General features: G+C 46.6%; 1 protein-coding gene across 1 annotated transcript in view; it reads right to left on the reverse strand.

The window, feature by feature from the left end:
- Positions 1-278: 278 nt before the first annotated feature.
- The window catches only part of cdh7a (cadherin 7a), a 73,401-nt gene continuing 54,444 nt past the window's right edge, over positions 279-19,235 (reverse strand). The window contains exons 8-11 of the mRNA XM_036519021.1: positions 17,629-17,750; positions 10,025-10,142; positions 7,968-8,219; positions 279-784 (exon numbers count right to left, since the gene is read on the reverse strand). Of these exons, the coding sequence (XP_036374914.1) occupies positions 279-784; positions 7,968-8,219; positions 10,025-10,142; positions 17,629-17,750 (998 nt within the window). The remainder of the gene's footprint in view (positions 785-7,967; positions 8,220-10,024; positions 10,143-17,628; positions 17,751-19,235) is intronic.

A 19,235-nucleotide genomic window follows, 5' to 3' on the forward strand; every position in this document is an offset into this window, starting at 1 on the left:
GCTATCCAGGGTATCAATGCAAAAAAGCCGTCAATGTTACTGTGTCTCATTTTATTTTTTTTTTAATTGGACTTCTCATATTCTTATATTCTTTTATGTTATCGTATTCTCATATTCGTACAGCTGTCCATAATGACATCATTTTCACTCAATTCAAAAAGTCTCTTCAGTAACCTCTTGTTCCTTTTTTAATTTTTTTCTTCCTTTTCAGCAATTTGAGAAATTTCTTCCCTTAGGTTTGTATTCCACAGTCAGGCCGAGCTGGAGCAGGAGCAAGGCTATGAGAATATGCTGCTGGCCTCGTTTTGGCCGTAAAGGTCGGCCAGCTTCTTAAAGCGGGGCCCCCAGTCACTCAGGTAGTCGTAGTTCTGGTCGGAATCCGTGCTCAGCGACTCCAGCGAGCTGAGCGACTCGGCCACTGAGCCGCTGCCCTCGAAGGCGTAGGTCTGCAGGGAGTCGTAGGGGGGCGCCGACGGGTCCACGTCCGCGTCCTTTAGCCGGTCCCATATGAACTCCCGGAAGATGCCGTTGTCCGGGACGCTCTTGTACGGCGGGGGCCGGGAGGAGAAGAGGGTGGGCACCTCGGGGGTGACGTCCCTCCTGGCCTTGTGGTCCCGGATGACGTTGAGGTTTCGGAGGGCCACCATGTCGAAGGCCTCGGTGTCCTCCTCCCCGCCGCCCTCGTCGTCGTAGCGCACGATGTTCTCCCGCACGTCGCGCTCCTCGTCCAGGATCAGAGGCTCCTTCTTCCTCCGCCGCATGGTGACGATGAGGAGAACCAGCACTGCGGGTCGGGGGGCAAAAAGGGAGACAGGGACAGCGTTACACAAAGGGAGCAACACTCACCACAAACAAAGATGCAATACTTCTTCCTAAGATCGGCAACCGCCAACACTTCATCACTTTCACAAGGGTGATTAAACACCAGCAGGTCCTCTCGCTCAAATAAAAAAAAAACATCTCCCACAGAGTTACCCTCAATGAGGCAACCAGGTGCTCGGCAGCCCCTGTGGTCTGCTGGCTCGCGGTACGTCGGACCTCAATTAGGCTTCCAAATGAGAGAGACAGTGCAGGGGCATGTCTTTATGTAACACAAGCAGGCTTTTATGGTGCTTTTATAATCACACCGCAACATACAGGGGGAGAACACCTTTGAACACCACCTGTGCTCTTCTGGAGCCCTGAGGCACTTCTCCACTGCCTCTGGGGCATGTTTGCAGTGGAGAAAGAATTTGATGGAGAGATAAAAAAGGCAGAGAGGGAGCACTGAATTGCAGAGAGCCAGGGCAAGGTAGCGTCTACATTATAGATAGGGCTTCAGCTCAGCAGGTTTTTTTTCTATTATTTAAGAAAGTAGAAAACAGGATGCAGCCGAATTTCTGCTTTACTTTGTTTGGGATTGGTGAAGCCAGACGACGTAGGAGAACCACCTGCTGAGAATAAAATATTATTGGGAAGACTCAATTTGTGTGGAAAAAAGTTACATTAGGACAGCTTCATTAAGACATGAACTCTTATCAGGGTTTAGGTATTTTCTTGGGCAGTTGTCAGGCAGCTATCATGTACCACTGCCACAACTAGGAGTGGTCAATATCCAGTGTTAGTGCTAATGTAATGGCTCTAGCAGGAACGACTTGTAATTACCTGTTCTCCACAATGGACTTTTGCTTTGCTGCATTGGTGAACTTCCCTGCACCCACCTCCTGACCCCCCAGGGGTTCCACAGTAACTATGTGAGATATCACCTAACTCATTTGTCAGTCACACAAAATTATGAATACCCTGTAACTCTTTTGATGTACAGTACAAGTCAAAAGTTTGGACATACCTAATCATAGAAGGGTTTTTTTCACAAATTTTCCACATTTTAGAATAATAGTAATGAATTTTATGAAATAACACAAATGGAATTATGCAGTGACCAAAAAATATTTTAGATTCTTCAAAGTAGTCAAAACATATCTTTAAAAATTGGGGGGATAGAAATTCATACGTAAGCATGAACTTCACTATTTATATTTTGAGAAACAAATTTCAAGCATTTAAGCATAAGTCTTTAGATCGAAATGTCTTCGAATGCACGGTTCCCATTATATCTTGATCAGGTGTGTCCTAACCTTTGACTGGTACTGTACGTCTTTACCAAGAAGTGAAAACAGGAGATAAACGGAGCCACACCAGCACAGAGATTTAGAGCAGCCAAATATGCTGTAAATAACAGGGTTTAACAGTGAGTCGCTTCACTCTGCTGCTCACACAAGCTGCTTACCCCGGACAGGGCAACGCTAAATCCTTTTTTATGGGAAGAGCATATGGCTATTCCCAAAAAATAAGACTGGATTATGCCAGTCACAAAATAACACCATGCTTTAAAATCACTGCCCAACACAACTGCTGCAGACCCATGTGTGCAATAGGTTATGTTTGATTCATGTTCACTTCACTGAATATGTATTCCCACACGTTTGTAATAAAAACACAACAATGGCAAATAGATTTTGTTTGTTTAGTTTTTTGTTTGTTTTGATGTCAAAACATTTTTACTTCTCATGCTCAGAAGTATATATAGATCCCTGACATGACAAACACAAAAAAGACCCTCTGTCATTTGTCTAAATGGACTGTTAACCAGAAAAAAATTGCATTATACATTTACAAAGCTGGATAATTCATGGAACAGTTCTGGGGAAGTACCTGTTGAAGAATGCAACAGAAATACCCTGTCTGGGACTCCAACTGGCAACGCCCTTGTTATGAGCTCATTTCCCTCATCACTATCCCCGCTATGCCATTCTGAATGTTGCCATGAGCAGGACGTGGTGGTCACCGCCAGGCCTGCTGCTCTTTGCCCAGGCGAGAGAGTGCCAGGGGACACCGGGACTTGGAGAGAGCGCACCTCAGGCGCAAGTCTTCAGCAGCTCTCTGAGCGGCTCGCGTTCAACTTTTGGTCCGAAAATAACTTCTCCTGCCGGAGCATGGAGGCGAACGTCTAATGATCCATCCGTCAGCGCTGCCACAGCGAGAGTGAAATATCGCTCCACAGACCCATATTTCTTCTCTCGGACGCGTACAGTATGCTTTCCTTGGGCATGACATGCTGGGGGGGGGGCACTCCATTCCACATAATGAAAAGGCAAACAGAGGAGGGGATAGAGGAGAATGGTGGTTGGGGGGGGGGGGGGGGGGGTATTCGTTTCTTTATTCCGCCGTAAATTGCGGAACATAGGTCCTATTCGCCGCAATTTGGATGTTTTTGTGTCTTACTGCCCCAAAGGAAAGCCTCAATCTTTCCGATTGGCTGGTTCAGAGGAGGGGCTATTAGGTGTTTTTCGATGACGTGGATGAAGGAGAAGCAGACTGTACCCCACACTCTCTGTGCTGGTGGTTACTGCCGTGCTATAGTCCTGTTCATTAGTTTAAATGAGATTGTGTTCCTGGAGTTGGGGGAGTTGGGGGGGAAGCGTGCTTCAGTCATCCTTCCAACAAATTGCTTCAATTTCTACAGTAATAAGACCAATACTGAATGACTGGAACAAGAATAACATTCTATTTTATTCACTGAAGCATTGTAAAGAAAAAATGCATATTTGAAAGCCACTGTCCCTTTTCATGGTGGGAGAAGCCAAATGAACTCCAATCAGTCCTTTATTGAACTCCGCTCAGAGACGGTATGGTATACATGTGTATAAAGGCTTGATTTAGCTGCAGAGCTATGCTTTGAAACAAGATGGATGAAGAGAGAGGAAAATGGATCAATTTAACATTATCCTCAATTTGCCGTAATTGAATAGCCAAAACAATCCATCATGCACAATCGATGCAAAACGAGCGGGATATCTTGTGGTGCCTCATTCTCATTGCCACAGTTACAACAATCCAGTGTTGTTAGATTACCCCCCACCGCTCTCTCCTGCTCTATCTCTCTCTCTTCTTCTCTTAGTGTGTGACCTAACTATCAGTCAAATACATGGCTTAAAGAATCCAAGCTGGTAATTCAGAGAGCAGCACCACTCTGCTGTACGAGCCCGCTTTCTGACATCAGTGTACCCTGAAATTCCACAGCAACTTGTTTTGCTGTGGCACCATTGGCTGGTATACGGAAGAACTGACCAATGAGAGGTCTGCTGTATATTCAAGCCTAAACCTGCAGTTCCCCCCCTCCCACACACACACTTTCATCCATGTACCATTTGGTTCTACACTGCTGTGAGTCTGTGGCCATTAGCACTAGGGCAGTTCTGCCATGGTTGAAAAGGCAAGGACTAAAAATGTTGCCCCACACACTCATGCACCTGTATAGTGCAGATTTATAGGCTGTTTTAGTCTGGTGTGGTCTAGTCTAGGAGAGACTAGGCTGTTTTTCAGTTCCAGGGCTGTGATCAACACCAATGTAATGCTGCTGGTGAAGGAAAAGCCTTTCTGCTGAGCGCAAAACCATCTCCACTTTGCAGAGACCTGATCACACAGATTCCTCTTGTCAGGTTCACAACCTGAGGGAGAACGCAAAGGAATTTTAAGTAAGTGTAAGATTGTGTGCCTATTTATTACAGGTCAAAGATAACAACGTCTTAAATGAGGTATGGTTAGACATACTTCATACCCAATGAGGGAGATATTAAATGATTAAAAAGGCAAAGGTTAAATTTCTCATCTGATTTTTTACAGTACCTCAACAACAGTAATGTATGGGCCAAATGGTTGCATTAATGTTGGGTTCAGTTCGCACAGAACGATCCTCACAGGAGATATGGCAGCAGAGGAGATATGGAGATCCAACCCAAAAATAAATTCCCTGTTAGCTCTGAGGCCGGCGACAGTGACGGCAATGGCGTGATAGCGGTTTGCGCTCGAGTGTGCAGTTTCCGTGAGCTCGCCTGGGCTCGGCGGGAGAGGAGCCGGCGGCGGTCAAATCCCCCCCTCGCTGTGGACATCCTCAGGAAGGGGGCCGCGGCGCCGTGAGTCACATGTTCCGGACCCCAGGTGTGCTGGAGCGGAATGAAGGGAACGGCTCGACCTCACAGGCCGCTGTAATTACATTATATGTCGCGCCGCGGGGCGGGGGGGGATGACCAAGTCGGACGAGGAAACAAAGAACGGGGGAGAGGGGGGGATGGGGGCTGAGGTGCGGAGACAGGCACGCAAGGAACAGGCACAGCTTCCTAGCCATGTGCTCTGTGTCAACTTTGAGTACAGTCTCCTCGCTGGCCCCACTCTGCTATATCTTAGCTGTCAAACCAGGAGCTCGATTTGCATCACAGATACACGCTACACACTAGATGAGGTGTCTTCACTCAATATACACTCAATATTCACTCTGGCGCTCAATATATTTCAAGACTTACCTTTGTATATGTTCAAATAAGGCTTTTATCTGAAGACATCCAAGACATGCTAGACATGGTTAAAAGTATATGAACACACAAAGAGTGCACTCTGTCTATTTCAAAACTTATTTGTCTGGGGAATCACTTGAAGGTGTCAAGGAAATGCCAGATATGGTTAAAACATGCAAATGCAAAACAACAAAAAAGGACTATAATGAAATACTGCCACATAGCAGTTGCGTTAAATTTGTGGTTTTCAGGTTGACCTCTCCTATTTGTTTGCACCACGAGTGAGCTCCCCATCCGTCCCCAGCCCAGAACAATGGACAGACGGAGGGAGGGTGATCTGCAAATGATGGAAAAACAGTAACTTTTGCAGAAGCTGTCAGAGCATGAGGCGTGCATACAAAATTCTTTAGATTGCCTCCGAGCACATTGCGGCAAACCCCGCCGCGACTACTCACCTGGCAACGCAGAGCCACTGTCACAAATGCAGCGCACCGCACTTGATGCATCTGCACAGCCTCGTCACATAATGAGCTCTGTAACCCTCTGTAAGCTCTGTAATGGTTAACTCTCCATGCTGATTGCAGAGGACAGTGAGGCTGGCCGGGGCGGAGGGGTGGCCCTAGATAGGACAACTTTGATTACCTGTAGAGGGTCATTCCCATTTACAGCTCTTACTTGACGAGTGCCTCTTATAAAAGATCACGACCAGTCTTTTTTCATTAAGATACACCTTTTATAGGTCAACTTTGATTACGTGCAACCTCTTCAAAGGGTGCATTCCTGGGCATGCAGTTTCTAGGATGCATCTGGCATGTTTTTTGTTGATTGCTACACGATGCATATTAATTTGTTATTAAGTGGATCTGTTCCCATCCGCATCTCTGTCCCCTACCCTCCCTCTACTACCACGATGGAATGGCATGAACCCCTGGGGACAGGATTAACCAGACCTAAAATAACTCTGGACAAATTCGCCTGCGCGGGGGCCTAATCCGAGTGTCCCGGGATGATCCAAACCGGGGAGAGAAATAACGGGGGCGAGCTCTTCGGCGACTAAGTGACCAAGAGGCCGCAAAATTCGCACTCGAGCAGCGGCGGGGCGGAGGACGCTCCGCCGTCTCCGCTATCTCTCTGTGACACAGCTCAGCTTCGGCTGTGGCGGGAGAAACCGGCACGCGTCACGCCCCTCTGTTACGCCGCAGGCCCCTCGCTGAGGCGCTAATCACAAACCGCTTCAGCAATCACCCGCTACTTTTAATGACTACAATTTTACGAACCGAGGACCTTCCAAGAAAAATCAACGCTTCGCAAAACAGCTTCTCCAATCTCCAAACATCTTCCTCTCAATCTCTCCGGGCGGCGCTCGCTGAAAGCGATCGTTGAGGGCCCGGATAATGCATTTTAATGGAAATGGAAATCGCTCCCGGGGCCGGCTCCCGCTCGTGGGCACTGCCGCGGCGACCGCGGCGAAGGGTCTGGAGTCCTAGAGAAGCGCCGTCTTGACAGTAACAAGGACAGCTCCCCTCGTCCCCCCTCCCCCCCCCCCCCCCCCCCCCCCCCCCCCGCCTTGTCCCGCCGAACGATGCAATCACACCGCAATCTGCTGATTGATTGAGGACTTGTTAGGGAGAGATTAGGCGTAGGAGCAGGAGGGATGAGGGGATAGGTTACGTGTGCAGTTTTAATGAGAGAGAGAGAGAGAGAGAGAGACAGAGAGAGAAAGAAAGCAAATGCAGTGTAATGCCTTCCAATCTGAAGATCTGAGTCTCCATAGTTGGAGCTGAACTGAAACTCATTGACCATCGTACAGCTATAATGATTAACTAGAACCAGCTTCATACCGCTGTTCCAATTACCATCAATTCATTCCTAAATGAAAGCAAAATTTAAAAAGTAAAATCATATTGAAAACTTTCAGACAGAGGAACTTGCAACAGAATTATAAATTACAACAGAACAAAGTAAACTTGATAGTCATGCTGCAAAAATGATCAGAGCGTCTTTTCATGGTCACAGCTGCAAAATACAGACTAGATCAAAGATCAAAGTTTAGCCACTGAAACAGGTAAAACTGGAAAAAAAAAAAACCTGGCACTCCAAAAAGAACCAATAACTGAATGACCAAGTTCCAAGCTAGCATTCCCCACTATTGACAGAAGGGTTTCTCTGAAGGAGTCTACTATGATTTTACCTGGTTGCTTAGTCTTGACTTCATATTTAACACTTTTATTTTGTAACAACAATACAATAAAGCCAATCCCATGGCAATATCCCTGCGCTACATTAACCAGCATGTAAAAGCACTCAAAGCAGATTACCCCTAGCCTGATCACACTGCTACACTCAAGCAACCAATCAATCAATCAGCCACTCATAAAGCGCGGCCTCGCGGTGACCCACTTCAGCGGCACTCCTGGGACAAACAATCAACCAATCAGCGCAAATGAACAGCGCCGGCGAGGCGTCGGAGGACACTCGTCGGCCAATCAACTAACAAGTCGGCAAATAAAACAATCGCCCTCTTGGAGCCACAAAGGCTACAATCAGTGGCGGCAGGCGCCATCGGGCAATCAGTGTGCCAGTCTCGGGACGTACGCGGTGGAGGCGGGGGGCGGGAGGAGGGGGGCTCCTTACCCAGGAGAGTGAGGACACAGGCCAGGATGGCGATGAGGGCGCCGGTGCTGAGCCCGGCGGGGAGCGTGTAGGCCTCTGCGCTGCAGGACTGGGCCACGCCGTCCGAGTCGCAGTCGCACACGCGGATGGAGAGGGTGTTGGTGCTGCTGAGGGATGGGGTGCCGCTGTCCACGATCAGGATGGGCAGCCGGTACAGCGACTGCTCCCGGCGCCGGAAACCCCCGCGCTTCGTCAGGATGGAGGCCGTGTTGTCTGAAGGAAAGAAGGAGGCACAGCAGGTATTTGTAAATCAGCTTCTAAAATTTGTATGTGACGTACACTACTACTGTAAGAAAACCTGGACAAAGATACGCAAGGCGCTGGCCAGCGATGTGTTGATTTGTGATTTGTAGCCACAGGTTTTGATGCTCAAAATTGCTTGTGATGGCTTCATGCCACAACTTAAAAGCACAATCTTCAAATAAGTTACTCTACTGTTAGCTCTGCAACAGTAATAACGATATCCGCAAACCTTCACGACCACAATTATGTGTTTTAATGAGGAAAAAAAATCTGCAGATGGATAGTAACTGTAATTAGCATTAATCTAGAGAACATTCTATTTTGAAACACCGGGAGCCTTGTCACAGGATTCATCAATGTCACACGTTTTCATAATTCATACTTCTTCACATCGCTTCTATCGTGCAATATGACAAAACGAAAAGCGCTAGACTTGATGAGAAGTCTTAGACTGACAGCGCCCCAAATTCATACTTTGTTCAGCATTGAAACAAGCAAGAAAAGGCTCACAGCACCCTTGTGACATGCCACTTTACTGCCTCTAGGCATGCAGCAGTGGCAAGGGTCCCAACTGTGGCCCCCCCTTGTCCAGTGTTTGTGGCCCACTGGTCATTTCAGGGGAGCCTGAAAGCTTGCACTTCATAAGACTTTCCGGGACCCTGAATTCAAATATTCATACTCAACTCTGCAAGAGGGAAGAGTGTAGTGACTCGCACTGAACTCAAAGAAAAGTGTAGCAGTGGCGGCAGTGTAGCGTTGTGGTTAAGGAGTAGGACTCGTAACCGAAAGGTTGCCGGTTCAATCCTCACTGGTACACTGCTGCTGTACCCTTGGGCAAGGTACTTAACCCACAATTGCCTCAGTAAATATCCAGCTGTATAAAAGGATAACATTGTAAAGAGCTGTAACCTATGTAAGTCGCTTTGGATAAAAGCGTCTGCCAAATGAATAAATGTAAATGTAAATGTAAAAGTATAGTGACTCCTGAATTCAAAGAGCGGGAAAGGTGTAGTGACACGCTGAACTCAGGGAGAAAAAAAGAGTGCGGTGACTCACACCCAATTCAGAGAGAAAGAAGAGTGTAGTGACTCACAAAGAACTCGGGGAGAAAGAAGAGTGTAGTGACTCGAAAATAACTCAGGGAGAAAGGACTCACACCAAACTCAGAGATAGAATAGTGTATCCACTTCTGTTGCCTCTGCTTTTTAACCTCCCCTCGAGTTTGTTTGGTTGTTGTCTCCTGCAGGTGTGTCGACCCTGACAGTTTCACGGAATCTATTCCAAGCCCTGACAGTTAATTAGGGTGATAAAAAATGATTTGGACGCTGATTGGAGCCCCCCCCCACACACACCTCTTCGTGGGCTGCTGGCCTGCCTAGGTGGATTTTGCCAACCGACAGATGCTGATTGACTGCAAGCGAAGGACAGCTATTCCAATCCTTCCACCTCATTTCTCCCTTCATCTCAACTCCTACTCCTTTTGCTCTACAGGGATATGGACGCATACATTTATAGTAAAAATATTCTAAAAACACACACTTGCTTTGTTTAAGAATTTCAAGTGACACCTAAGGCAATCAATTATTTCAATTAACAATCAAGATAAATCAAGATATGAAAAAAAATGAAAGAAAACCAGTAGTACGTTAATCTGCCAGGCAATAAATCAGTTAGTAAATCATTAAATGAAACAATAATTACATATGCAAACAAAAGAATATAACCTGATACTGAGAAGCAAAATAAATGCCCCTGGATGAGTGACAGTTACACACCTTTGTTGTCTCTGAGGGTGAAGTTGAGATTGCCGGCTGCCTCGGCGGTCAGGGCAAAGAAGAAGCGGTGTCCGCTCGGGGGCTCATCCTTGTCGACCGCACTGATGGTCTGGATAACCTGGAGGGGCAGTTGAGCAGTTTCAACCACAGCAAAATGGACCTGAGACCATAATAACTTCACATCATTTTCAAGTTCATTATGATAATTTGGCATTTGGAACTTCATTTGGATAGATTCCCATAATTCACCCCTTTGCACACTTTTATGTTTCTATTGTGTCAACAGTTCAGAGCATGAGATTAGACAGAAACAGGACAAAAAACCTCTGTGAACATTAGCACCTAAACTTCAAAGCTTTTCACAGGGATGTGTGCTCAAGAAAGCGATATACAGATAAAGTGGAAAAGACATACAATATATGAAAACTGTGTTTTAATGGTGATTATCCCGTGAAACACCAGGTGCTGGTATAAGAAGATTCCATTTCAGTAGTGGCATAATCTCTAGGCATTGGCTGGGTTAAATACTCAGCTCAAAGCCCTGTCTCCTGTGCTGGACTCAGCACAAACTCAATCTGCCATAAAATCTCTCTTTGCTAGGAGTCGACAGAGAGGGAGAGGCGGCAGTAAATAGACTTATCCAATATATATTTTCATGAGCGATAGAAATATGACCTTGTGGCTATCCAGATTTATTTTGTATTCGGTTTATTTATTCAATGATGGGTTTATACCCTGCACTTACAGTAAGTGATTATTTGGCAACGGGAGGGAAAGAGGTTTTGGAATACTTTATTTCTCCCCAATACCAAAATCGCACATAAATATCATTGAGGATTTATTTTGTTTATATGACCGATGTGAGCCTTTCTTTCCCTGTGTCACTATTCTGAAATGTGCAAGGCAAATGGCGCTGTACTCTAAACTTCAGCTGTCATAGATGGATTACACAGTTGCGTGCATTTGGGGAAAATGGCACTACCGGCGCATACAGAACTTGTCTCCAAATGTTCCAACATGATTTCAATAATCGATTGATATACAGCAAACTGCTACAGGCCAATCGATAAATAGCAAATAGCTGCAGGTGATGCCGGATATGGGATTTGCAGTGCTGGAGGTGTGCGGGAATCAAGCATCCTAGCCTGCAAGGTGGCGCAGAGAGTGAAAACGCAAAAAAGGGGAATGCAAAAAAGGAAGAAGGGTGGGGGAATGGAAGCAAGAGAATTCAAGCTGAGGAACGGAGCGAGTCGCCCAATCCTGGGAGGAGGTATATTTCCCACAGCTTCTCCCGCCTGACTGAGAGGAAGCGTGGGCATTCGTGTTGCCACACTTGCTCTGGTCAGCGTCCGCCCGGCCTCTTCGAACCCAGGGCGAAGCTTCCGCTCCGTGCGCGAGTTAGCCCCCGCCATCCCACCCCGGAGGTTGTGCGGTCACGCGGAATCGGAGGGTCGCTGTGCTGGAATCGGAAGGGCGGTTTGCGGAGGCGGGGGGAGGGCCGAGTTGAGCCGGGCCACTGGTCAGAGAGTGAAAGCGATTTGGGAAGGCACCTCGCTTCATAAAAAATTCTGTTGCCCTGGGTGAACAAATACTTTGACTATTCAAATCAGCCTTTTGTATTTTCTGCACAAATACTCCCTTTCTCTGTGGACTCTATTTTTCTTCTCTTTATACAGCTGAATAAAACTAGCTCTTGTGCGGGCTGTGCCATGTGTGCAAATCACCTTCAGCACCTCCAGACTCTACATCACATTGAAAACAATATAACCACTAGAAAACCACAACTGAAAAGACTCAGAAGGAATACTGTCATTCCATGCCAGCAAGGTAAACGGCATCTCATAGCAGAGAACAATCTCCAAAAAGTAATCACCGACGACAAATTATTCATATAAAATCCATCAGCTGTCTGATGGGGGGTGTTAACTTGTCAGTTCATTATTTACATGTACCACTGGATTGAACTGCCCCGATATTGACACGACACATCAGAAGACAAAGCACTCCAAAATCTATAGTGTGACTTACAGCACGCTTAGGTGTTAATGGCTATCCAAACATAGCACAGACCTAGTAAAAGGGCCATGGTGAAGCAAAAGAACATAAACAGCCTGCTTAAATTGACCATTCCCCACGTTTTCCATCTCAGGGAAGGCATTAAAGGTCGGGAAGTTTGCACAGGACATAAATTAAGGCCGTGGCAAGCGCTTGGCAAAGCGCGGCGCCGTTCATTAGCGAAACACTGATGTGCTTTGCCGTTTCATTAGCTGCGGCGGCTCTTCCGAGATTAATTTTCCGACGGATTTTACGGGAGGCGCGGCGAAAGGAGAATTGCGCCGAGACGTAAAAATTTACCACTCGCGCGGGGCGCCACCACCCCCCCCCCGGCCGGAACGAGCCTCGCGAGCCAGACCAATCACGGCTTTAATGGGGCCCGTTGTGTGCGTGCGCCGCGCGGAGCACAAAAGGCGGCCGTGGGCGCGGTTTATGGGTGCGTAATGCGGTAGACGGAGAGGGAGCGGCCGCGCCACCTCGCGCCTTACGGTGACGGGTTTTGTCGGTGCTAAACAGTGGCGGAGAGGAGCAGCCAGAGCAGGCCCTGATCAGAATGCATAGACAATGGGTGCTGCGCAGCTGAGGGTGTTAGTTTCCTCACGCTTCGGGGGACTCACTCTGCAAGCCTCTCCATCTGCTTCTCTTCACATTACTTCCAACAATCCCCGCTTATTCAAACATTAAGTAAGCCTTCGCCGAGACTTCACACCATTCGTGTAATTATAACCAGGTAGACAGAGAGGTGGTAAATCGGGGGAGGGAGGGGGCTGGCAAAGAAATCGACGCCTTTCCTTTTCCTCAATGCTCACAGCTCACACAAATAACCCCGATGCAAAGCGGTGCTCAAGAGCCTCCTATGGCCGCTTTTCAAAAGCAGATTCCTGCATTTATATGACGCGGGCTCCCCTTGAACGCACGCCGGGGGAGCAAAAGCTTCAAGCAATTGAAAAAATATTGACCACCTTCACGTCAGGCACACCTGAGTGGCTGTAAGGAACTGTCGTCTGGGTAGCATTGCCATGGGAAGCAGGCAGAGGGAGGACGATCACACGTCTCCCTCTGGTCCTAATCCTCACCGTGCACGGAGCCAAACGTGTGGGGAACGCCCTCGTCCAAAAACGACAATCAATAATTAAAAAAAAAAAAGGAATTTTTCAATGCAGGCGAGCTGGCCCCTTCAAATTTCTTCTGAGTGGGTGTTATTTCAATTTTAAGGCCAATGCGTTTGATTATCCGCGCTTCAATGATTCTCCAAACCAACTTTTAATTTGATCTTCGCGTGCAGCCTCCCCCTCAGCTCCACTGAGAGAGCAGGGGGGAGAGAGCCGAGCTCGTATTCACTAGCCACCAGCCTGTAAAGAAGCATGAGCTTTTTACTGATATTGGCTGAGGCTCGCTCTCACCAGGGTAACATGCCAATTATAATGCTCAACTACTGCCTTGGTCAAAGACATCAGAGAGGCCAATAATCGCTTGGGAAGAGGACAGCGCAACTCAAACAGTTACACATATATGGAGTAATTTCCATTTCAGAGCGGGCACTAGAGAGGCACCTGTGTCCACCGGGTGCCACTGTGACGGGAAAGCAATTTGGCCTGTAATATAAAAGACAGCCTTTGAAAGTCAGGGAGGACGGGACCCCGGGAGGGACAAAAGGAATGGAACGTGTAGCCCCCGTGCAGCATGCTCCACGGAGCTGTCATGGTGTTTATTTTATTATTATGATTATTTCAAAGGCCAAGATGTGTCTTGTTTGATGAGCCCATGGGCACCATGGCTCTGGTGAAAAACAAATCAAGATTCCTCTGACGTGGCGGCTGGAACAGACTCGGCCTAATTTCTGCCACACAAACAGTGCAGTATCCCACGGAGACTTTTTCCCTCTCTCTCTCTCTCTCTCTCTATCTCTCCCTCCTTCTCTTTTTTCTATCTCGCCCTTTCATTCTTCTATTTTTTTTTTTTTTTTTGCGGGGAGAGATGAGGGCCCTGATGAGAGAAGTGGATTGCTTTTAAGCCTCTTTACAACCATTTTCACAGCCTTCCAATCAGGGACACAATCAAGTTGTTTGTTTTTCGCGGAGTCGACCTCGTTATCCAATTAGAATCAGATGGCGGGGCAATTTTCAACTCCGCAAGCAGGGAGCGGAGGAAGGAGCGAAGGGAATAAATGGGCTCGCAGGGAGAGAGCCGCGATGCTCAGAACGTACAGAGATATATGCATTTTTCATGCTATGATTTCTGAACATTTACGGATTCTTAGAGAGCTGAGAATACATTTCACGGAGGGATTAAGAGAGACGGCTTTCGCGCTGGATAAAGATCTGCTATCTCTGCCTGCGACTTCTTTTCTCAGCTACAGCAGTACGGTGGTGCTGGTTGTGCATTGGTGACCTGCAGGCTGATGGTGCTAATCTCAGATGTGGAATGTCACACCTGGTGACTGCAAAATAATGATAGCCTCTGGAATATCATTTCATGGAATATATTCAATATCGGGCAAAGGTGTTGTATTAGGGTCAATATATCGGTCCATCTGCCTGTTGACATTGAAGGGTCACAGTAATATAATATTCTCTTTTCCTGTGGGGGTCAAAGTTCATTCAAAGGGTTCTGTAATAAGCTTTGCAATCGTGTCACTATGCAAACAGCAATGGTCAGCTGACAGCTTGTGTTCCCCGTTCATAAGAAGGTGTGTGTGTGTGTGTGTGTGTGTGTGTGTGTGTTGGTCATCCAACGCCAAACTCCACAGAGTGAAACTCTGATCCAGCTACAAAGATAGACTCAAGCTACAAGCTGCAGCTGCCTTAACAGGGTTACTGAGCAAAAAACCTCTTAAGTCTTCCGTGTCTACCACATCACCACGTGGCTACACTCAAACTTCAAATCCCCCCTCAAGTAAGACAGGGAGACTGCCATTAGTATGTAGATGGAATTATGTTTTGGGATTTAACTACTAGTCAAAAAGTCATGTTGACACTGTATAAAGAACACCCAGCCTACCTACAGTGACCTGTAGTTCATTCTGCTATATTCAAATTCTATTTCAGTACTCCTTTGTACTTTGCAGTCAGTGTGAACATAGGGACCAATTAAGGACCAGGTTTGTATGTTTCAGCGGTGAAAAGTTATGCATATCACAGACGGAAGAACACAAGTAACCCCTGGATTTAATCGAAACTGCCAGGCCATTTTAAGGGAAATCAAAAGTGAATCGAATCAATCAAAGTCAGCAAAGGCACACCCGCCCAGGAAATACTATGCAGAGCTACAGTTGAGGGAGGGAGTTCCGGCGGGGAGTTCCGCAAGGGGAAGTCCGCTCGTGTAAATAACGGCTACATCTGTGGGAATTACTGAGGCGCGGCCACATAATGAATTAAAAGGAGAGCAGACGACAGCGACGCCAACAATCCGCAAACGCATCATGCCCCCCCCCCCTATGGAGGCTGCCGAGTGGCTTAATGAAAGTGTTAGGTGACAGGTTATTAAACCAACACCCCTGACCAGTCAGTGTCAGGGAGGCAGTAGTCAGCATGTGATGTTACTATTTCACAAGACTGCATTATGTGGACACCTAAATCGCTTCCACGCATCTGTGGGAGGGTCAAAATAACCAAGCCAAAATAACCAAGTCAGAAGCGTCCTCCTGATAACCCTGCACCCATCAAGACTGATGCGGTAGCACGTTTCCGTACACAGCAATCATCATCAGCAATCACACAGCGTGTGGAAACGCCCTGCAGTCCCGTAATCGCCCGGGAAATATCAGATGGTTCACACAGTACCGTTTCATGTGCCGGTTTGAAGGCGAGGCGCTCTCAAAGTCCACCTGATGCACTTACCGCTGCCTCACTCTACAGCACTGAAGCAGACAGAGGCGGACGCTGACAAGAGCAACCACCGGGCTGAGCCGCCTTAATATTTCATTCCAAGCGCGTGCGGAGGTGAACAGGGCTCTGTGTAAACACAAACCTAATTTCGGCCCGTATGATGATTTGCCAAGGACAAATGAAGAGCGTTTATACGACGGTTTAAGGTCCTTATCGCAAATAGACTTCTGATGTGAATCTGGCCCCCTCCTGTTTAAAGGCTGGCCGCGTTCGTGTAAAAGGTGCGCCTCTCGTCGGCGAAGCCTGTGAGTCAGACCGAGATGACACAGAGAGTCGACAACCACAGCTCAGACAGAAACGGAGCCTTTTTCTGTGTTTTGACACGTCTCTGTCCTCAAACGCAATTTACATATTATTCACTTTTAGCAACTCTCCAAGTAAAAGCGCTCATTCCAGCTAAATTACAGCCGATAATTGTGCTTTGCTGGGTGAGCACTTGAGGACAGAAACTGACAGATAGTTATGGAAAATGGCAAATAAATTGGGCTCAGACAGAGCAGTAAAAAGAGGGGCCATTCTGTGCTCGCAAACACTCAAGTACATTTTCCTCTGGTACAACAAAACACGTCCACACTTCTTTTATAATTAGGAAAACACACAAGCTTTGTATACATGCATGTGCCTGTGTCAATAAATATGTATAACTATTAATGTGGTTTAATCATATTAGTGTGTTTTAATATTCTTTCGCACCACTTGTTAAATGGTTGTCTGGGAGAACTAATCATTTTGACACTACTTGACACATCATTTCAAGGAAATACAGCACATTAAACTGAACTGAATGCAAAACAACAGATTTGACTGTGTCAGCCTTTTGCTCATCTGCTTTTGCATCAGCACTGCAGAGCTCTCTTCTGACCGGCCCGGTGCTACTGAGTCACCACTGTGGGTGGTGTCCACAAGGAGACCTTGCCCTCGCCATGCCCTGCCCAGCCCATGCCAAGTCTCCATGGCCCAATGCCAAGCCACGATCACCTCCTTCAGTCGGCATGGCGTCCGGACGCATTCCGGAGTTCTGATCCTCCGGGTTGCAATGACCCTGGGCGTCATACACCGCACGTCCTGAACTGCACCACGTTCCCATGTATTCAATCATGCATTCACCGGCAATGCAAGGCCAATGCAATGCAGGGCGGTCTTCCAGCTGCACTGCTGCGATGGACACTGCTGACCCGCAACAGAAAGGCGTCTGCTTTTCTATGCTCGATGACATCAAGGCAAAGAAAGATGAGGAAATTTCAGCGGACTTGTAGGTCACAATGAAGGATGGATGAAAAGAACATTTGTCCTACCAACTGTTTTGATGACCTGAAATGTACAGTATACACTAAATACATATTTATATTGTTGAATCAGTGTTGGATCGGTCCATTTGTTTTAATGTGTGCTGAAAAATGCACGACAATGTATTAACATAAGAAACTGTACATTATATTGCGCAATTCCATGTTTAATACATATTATATTAGAATTGGAATACGGAATTGCACAATATAATGTACAGTTTCTTATGTTAATACACACACATCTAAAGGAATATGTATGAAAGTGTCTCACAGTTACAGTATATATACTGTATATATATATATATATATATATATATATATATATATATATATATATATACAAATACACACACAGTATTAGCTCTCGCCTTACCTGTCCTGGACTGGCACTTTCACAGAGGAAGGTCTCGTACTCTATGGCGAAGACAGGGGCGTTGTCATTGATGTCCATAACTGTGATGATGGCGATTCCCTTCCCCACTTGGGATGGGTCTTCTGCAGAGGGACAGATTAAGAGGGGGAGATTACAAGCCCGGCTAAGACGAATCGGGCTAAATCAACCTCTATTGATCGCTCAATCAATCAGGCGAGTTCACACACCGGCTTCTGCAGCAGGACTGTCACACAGGCAGTACAGAGAGATGTGATCGCCAGAAATCAGATGTGATCAGCGTTACTCTGTGATACCGCAGTGTTACACAACAGACCAGAAAAGATGCAATCCGGATGAAAGTGACAGAGAGAGGGTGGCACAAATAATCAGTGAGAAACTCAGACAGGCCCAGATTCAATCTAGCTGCTATGGTGCCTCATCCTTAACTTTGATTACTGGAATTCAACAGGTGCTACAACAACTGTTTTTTTTTTTTCAGTTCTCTTGTCTTATCAGGAGTTTGCTGGTCACTGAGATTCACAAAGTATAGCTGTGGGAGACTGGAAATAAGGGGATGCTGGCTTAAATCTGCTTCCCCAAAGATGGAGATAAAGAACCACTGAAGTTAGACAGAATGTGGGCTAAAGCAAACATTCTAAAATAGAATTCATTCACTCATTTTCAGAGTTCACTCTACACACAGGAAGCAGGAAGCTGTGGTGTCTTGCAGCACCAGAGGCAGTCCAGTAATTAAGATGGTATTAAAGCAGGCATTGTGCGCCGCTTTGCAAAGTTCCTCAAAATCGTCTGCGCTTTCCTTTTTAACAAGCTCATTTCCTGCTTGTTTGCATCTTCTCTCTGCTTGAGATTAATCGTACGAGGGAGGTCACAAGCCGGACGAGTTTTCCCTCCTAAATTCTTGGCTTTGTCTTTTTTTTTTTTTTTTAACTCTTTGCTAAGGGACCCGATGTTTTGTGGCGATAAACAAACGCACATGACCGGGGAGTTTTTAAAAAGTCACACGCAGCGCTGCAAAAGAGCGCTTCACAAGTTTATTTTTCGTGAGGAGCACTCTAGGGGTGGTCGTGGGGAGACGGGATGGTGGCTGTTATGATGTGATTGATGCCAGCACACTGAACAACATCGGATGCGTTCTTCTCAGCTGGCCTGTCGCTGATGACTGCTGTCAGCAGCAGTCCATCTGGAGAATTGTCAGAAAGATCTTGCTTTTTTTCCCCAGTCTGTCTTAAACAGAAGCACATGGATTTCATCAGCTTCCCTGAATGGACTTAATTACATAAGGGCTGCAACCACCATTAGAGATGCATCATCCCCCCTTTGGTGGGGAGAAATTATTAGCAGATGCCGTGGACCTCCTTCATGTCAAAGAGGGTAACTTTGGGCAGCAAGAGGTTGGTTTATTTTATCTTTTCACTGTAAAACATCTTGATATCCTTGGATGAAAGACACTATATAAATGATGGTCATTACTGCTGTTGCTGAACTTTCTTGGCCTGTTGTCAGTGTGAGGATGAGGTGAGCTGCCCTATCTCTGTTAAGCATTTTGCAATATTGCAACTATTTCTCATATGGACAGTAGTGACTCA

Source organism: Megalops cyprinoides, chromosome 24 (genome assembly GCF_013368585.1).
Source record: "Megalops cyprinoides isolate fMegCyp1 chromosome 24, fMegCyp1.pri, whole genome shotgun sequence".
In the NCBI taxonomy this organism is placed as follows: domain Eukaryota; kingdom Metazoa; phylum Chordata; class Actinopteri; order Elopiformes; family Megalopidae; genus Megalops; species Megalops cyprinoides.